The sequence below is a fragment of the Phalaenopsis equestris genome, unplaced genomic scaffold, assembly GCF_001263595.1.
Source record: "Phalaenopsis equestris unplaced genomic scaffold, ASM126359v1 Scaffold215422, whole genome shotgun sequence".
NCBI lineage: Eukaryota > Viridiplantae > Streptophyta > Magnoliopsida > Asparagales > Orchidaceae > Phalaenopsis > Phalaenopsis equestris.
The window spans coordinates 1-5,820 of record NW_018234123.1 but is presented as its reverse complement, the minus strand read 5'-3'; the positions used below and the strand labels follow the sequence as shown (position 1 = coordinate 5,820).

Here is a 5,820-nt window from a genome sequence, read left to right as displayed (position 1 = left end):
TCATAAGCCATCACTAAGGAAAACAAAGTACAGACAGTAAATGATAAAGGAAGCAGTTTCACAATTCTAGATCTAATCACCTTCTGAGACTGGCTTGTTTTGCTTACAAGCAAATCCGGGTTTGGGCGGTACCTCAATGGATCTTCCTCTTGAGATTCCACCTTCGACTGCTCCTGTAAAGTTTTCTCTGCAGCAGTACCACCAGCAGCAGCCCTTGTGAGCTTTTGAATTTGGTAATCAAGCTTTTTATCAATTGGCCGAATCTACAACACAAAATGTCAAAATAAGGAAATAAAAAAACAAAAAAAATAAACACAAATTCAAAATACATTTATCAACTAAGTTAGCTGACATTAAACAAAAACTTTAATGTAAATTAACAGAATGGAAAACCAAAAGTTCATGTTTGTATATCATCACAGACCTTCTCAAGAAACAGTCTAATCTCCACAAGGCTCCTGACAACGGGATGGCCTTCAATCGGCAATCCTTTGGCCTTACGAAGAATATAGTAAACTATGGATTGACAATAATTTAGAAGAAGCAAATGCTTCGCCTCCAGGTAGCTCATTCCTTCTGCAGTAGGCAGTTGGCTCTGCTTAACCTAATGACGAACCAAAACATAAGAGTTCCGACAATCCGAAAAAGGTTAACGAGAAATTACTATCACCTTCTGAGTCAGATCTTGCACTTTGATCCTCACGTTATCGAGTCCGTCTTTCATCTCTTTGAGCAACGCGACGAGTTTAGGAGTTCCCCTGGATTCCAGCATAGAAAATATATGATCACAAGAAGGGAAAGGAGGAGAGTAAGAACAATTTTAGGGTCTTCTAATAATCAAAAAGGAATTGAAAAAAACCTGGATAGGGTTTCCTCATTGAGATCGCCCTGCTCAGCCATTTGCGGCGCTACAACTCTAGAGGTCAGGAAAACACAAAGGAGCAAACCTTCGAGTTTTTCGGCCGGATCTTTTCGATCTGGCTTATTCCATGGGTTCCGTCGCTCCTTTGGTTTAGGTAGATAATACGGTTCCGGAGAAGTACGTGAGGGTTTTCTTAATCAGGTCATTAAAAATCCTAACGGGGGTTTGCTTCAAAGGGTTTCTCGTCAGGACGGTATTGAAGAAGACAGGCATTTTAACTGAGCCTTCCAGGTTTACTTTAATTGATAAATTTTCTTATGCTCATCCTAAAATAAAGATTATTAAGAAGTCCTTTTCTAAGTTACATCTTCCTAGGGGTTGGAATTTAGGGTTGATTGATGGTAGAAATATAATGATTAAATTGCAATTAGAAGAGGATTACACCTCTCTATTTGCAAAAAAGATTCTGACCATTGAAAAGTGCTATCTAAAACTTCTTAAATGGACTTCTGGTTTTAACCCTATGGAAGAGCCGCCTATTGTGTCTATTTGGATACGGTTTCCAGGATTGAAACTTCATTATTTCAATCTGAAAGTTGTTTATTCCTTAGGATTGATTTTTGGTAAGTCATTGAAAATGGATGTGGCTACGAGCACTTTGTCTAGAACCTCGATGGCTAGAATATTGGTTGAACGGGATGTAACTTCTTTTTTTCATGACTCTATTTATTTGGGTGATTTGAATGATGGTTATTGGCAGAAAGTGAAGATGGAATTTGTCTCGCATTGTTGTACAAAATGCAAAATATTTGGACATCTTCTTTCTCATTGTTACAATGTTCATCATGAACTGCGTGAATATAAAAATGAGTCAGGAATTAATCAGATTGGTTTGCATCGTAAATCTAAAGCTCCTCAAATTATCCAACATAATCTGAATGATAAAGTTGGTTATGTACATTGTCTAGATCGTAATATTTTTTCTTTACCAAATGAAAATACTGTTATGGTTACTAAAATGCATGCGAATGGCATTTATGTTTCTATTGTCAATTCACACAATAATGCTGACATTGGAAATTTACTTTCTTATGAAAGGGATCAAGATTTGAGCAATGTTTCTATTATTGGTACCGTTGTTTCTTTACAATCTTTAGATAGTAATCAATTATCTATACCAAGTGGGAATTCTTCTATAGTTCCTAAATTGGTCGATAATCCTTTGATAATCGAGAATGTTCTTCCTCCATCTGCTATTATACTGTCCAATACTGAGGATAATGGAAATTTGATTTCTAAATAATTGGTTAGAGATTTTTACATCGTGTTTAATTATAGTAATTTGAATGTTGATAAACAATTAATTGTGCATAGAAGCCCGCTGAAGGAGGTTGGTCTTGCTCTTACTTGAATGGAGTTAGAGGAGGATTGGATGATCCAACGATCATCAAGAAAAAAGAAAGTTCAAAGGGTATCGAGAACTAAGTTATATTAATCCCGAGGCTTTGCAAGTTCAATTGCGAGGAAAAGAAATTGCTAAGTTGAAATAGCTACTGTTACTAGATCGAATAAGGGAAAGATTGTTGTTGATGAAATTTAACACGTTAATTTGGAATATTAGAGGCATAGTGAAATCTTGTGCTTCTAATAGGCTTCATAATTTTATTTGTGCTTATAATTTAATTTTTTTTTAGCATTCTTGAGCCTATGGTTGCTACTGTAAATAATGATGTTTATATGCAAAGATTTGGTGATTTTAAAGCTTTTGCTAATATAAATAATGAAATTTGGTTTTTATGGAAAAATTTTTTGAAGATTGATATTCTAATCAATTATTCTCAATTTTTGCATCTTTGTATTCATTATTCTCAAGATTCTTTTCTTTTGTTTGTCATTTATGTGGGTTGTATTAAACAAGCTCGGGCTGAGCTTTGTAATTTGATTAAATCTATTAATTCTTCTAATGAGGATTGGCTTATGGGAGGTGATTTCAATATTATTTCTTATGTTATTGAAAAGAAAGGAAGAATCACTCCTAACTTTAAGAGTATTGATGAATTCAATGATACTTTGATAGATGTGAGACTTTATGATTTGGGGTTTCAAGAAAACCCTTTTACTTGGCATAGAGGAAAGGTTTTTGAAAGGCTTGACAGATATGTTGCAAATACTAATTGGATAAATAAATTATCTTGGCATAATGTTTCTCACTTCGCTATTGATGCTTCTGATCATGCTAATATTCTTTTAAAAATATGGAATAGTTCTTATATCATTCATTACCAATTCAAATTTTATAATATGTGGATTCTTCATGATAATTTTAAGCAGTTCCTTAAAGATAACTGGAAGATTCAGGTTTCTGGCTCTTCCGGTCATAAGCTTTGGGTTTTGCAAAAGAATCTTGTTGAAGCTCTTAAGAGATGGAATTGATATGTTTTTGGGCATCTTCAGAAAAACATTGAGGCTCTTAAAAAAAAGGTTAAAGGTTTGGAAACTGATTACATTAATAATAATATTGATTGGCATGTTTTGTTTCAGAGTCAGAAACAATTGATTGATGCAATTAATATGGAAGAAAGCTTTTATGCTCAAAAAGCTGCTAAGACTCATTTCTTGAATGGAGACATAAATATGGCCTACTTTCATGTCAGTATTAAGAATCGTCAACATGCTAATTTGATTTCAAGGATTTTTGGGACAGATGGTACTGTTTTCCATAATCTTAATGATATTGCTAATAATGGTAATCATTATTTTCTAATGCTTTCCAAAGCAATGATGATTCCCTCACCCCTATTGATAGGAATCTTTGTAGTAGAGATGTTACTATTAATAATGTTTTGCTTACCAGTATTCCTAGTAGTGTTGAAATTAAAGAAATTGATCTTATAGAAATGAGCAAAGCTGCTGGTCTGGATGGTTTCACAGCTGAGTTCTATAAACATGGGTGAGACATTATTCATACTGAAGTTGTTGATACTATTCAAAGTTTTTTTAGAGGAAAGGAACTGCCAAGATATTTTAAATTCTCTAATATTTTGTTGATTCCCATGGTGCGTGATGCTAATACCTAGGATGTTTTTCGACCTATTAGTTTGAATATTTTTTTGTCTAAGGTTATATAAAAAATTTTGGTTAAAATGTTGCAACAAATTCTTAATGATATTATTAGCATGAATCAATCCGCTTTTTTGAGAGGCAGGAATATCTATGATAATGCTCTTATAGTAGAAGAGCTTCTCTTGGATATTGATAAAAAAAAAACATATGAGGGAATGCCATCTTCAAAATGAACATTAAAAAAGCTTTTAACACTATTCGTTGGGAATTTATTATTGATATCCTTTAAAGTTATTGGTTTTAATAATATTTTTTGTAAGCTAATTTATAGATTATTCAATGACAACTTTTACACTCTTCTTATTAATGGTACTAAACATGGTTTTTTCAAAGCTTCAAAGGGTATTGAGCAGGGAGATCCTCTATCTTCTTATCTCTTTATTATTACATTTGATTATTTATCTAGATGCTTGAATGGTTTATTTACTAGATATCCTAGTTTGAATTATAATCATAAAGGCAAATTGTGTATTTCACATTTGTGTTTTGTTGATTACTTGATTAAACATTCCATTAAAAGAGTTTGGCAAGAGATTTTAAATTTTTGGAATATTTTTGGATTGCTCTTTAATACTTCTAAATGTTCTTCTATTGTTCGAAAAATATCAATGTTTCTAAGAGGAATTGGATTATGGATTTTACTGGTTGTAATAAAGCTTCTTCACCTTTGACTTATCTGGGTTTTCATATGGATAAGGGTAAGAAGAGAAGTGCTCTTTTTTTGAGTTTATTTGATAAAGTCAAGAATAGGATTTTATCATGGGATAATAAGTTTCTTTCTTTTGGTGGGAGGGCAAGTCTTCTTAAAAGTGTTCTTACTTCTCTCCCTCTTTATACTCTTCAAGTTATGAATATGCCTTTGAATGTTATTACGAAGATTGAAAATCTTTTTATTTCTGTGGGAAGGTAAATGTAATTCAAAAATCCATTGGAAGAGTTGAAATAAGCTTTGTAAACCTACAGAGAAAGGTGGTCTTGGTTTTAGAAGCTTAAATGATTCTATTAAGATCAATTTTATGAAATTATGGTATCATTTTTGTTAGAATAATTCTATTTGGGCTTCTTTGATGCATGCTAAATGTTGCTCTAATAAGAATCTTATGACTATTACCTACAATAAAACTGAGTTTTTTATTTGGCATGAAATGCTGAAAGTTGCTAGAAATATTGGTGATTTAATTTGTTGGGACATTGGTAAAGGTGATTGTTCCTTTTGGTATGATATTGGCTAGGTAAAGGGGCTCTTGCTGACTTTTATGGTGGTCCTGAGACTATTAATACCAAGATTAATGACCTTTGATCTTATAGTAATTGTAATTGGTGTTTAAGTGAACTTTTGAATAAGGTTCATTATGATGATGCTCATTTTATTGCTTCTATTCCTATTAATTAGAATAAGCCTGATGTGCCAAAAATTAAAGGCAAATTGGGGGACTCTTATGCTAAGTGTTTTGCTAACTCCTTTTAAAACTTTCAAGGTTTAAATCTGAAATGGATTTGGAATCCTTAGATTAAACCTTCCATCTCTTTTTTTTGTTTGGAGAGTCTTACATAATATCATTCCTAGTGATGATATTCTTAAGATGAAAGGTTTAAGGATGCCTCATTTTGTGTGTTATGTCGTGATAATGAGAAATATATTGATCATATTTTTATTAAGTGTCATTTTACTATTGCAATTTGGAATGATATTATTATGAAGTTGTAGTTAACCAGGTTCAACAAAATTTGTTTCTATATAACAAAGTTTCTGATGTTTTCAATGCTTGGAAGCTTCTTGGTCATGGTTTTTTTTATTGTTATACCTACTGTTATTATTTGATTTATATGGCTTG

General features: G+C 32.4%; 1 protein-coding gene across 1 annotated transcript; it reads right to left on the bottom strand.

Moving 5' to 3' along the window:
- Positions 1-80: 80 nt before the first annotated feature.
- On the bottom strand, positions 81-1,104 carry LOC110037119 (neuroguidin-B; the record flags this gene model as incomplete). Its single annotated transcript, XM_020741702.1, is given in 4 exon segments — positions 81-263; positions 425-604; positions 671-758; positions 860-1,104. Coding segments are annotated over 4 exon segments (492 nt in total), but the record flags the coding sequence as incomplete, so codon positions are not given.
- Positions 1,105-5,820: the final 4,716 nt, after the last annotated feature.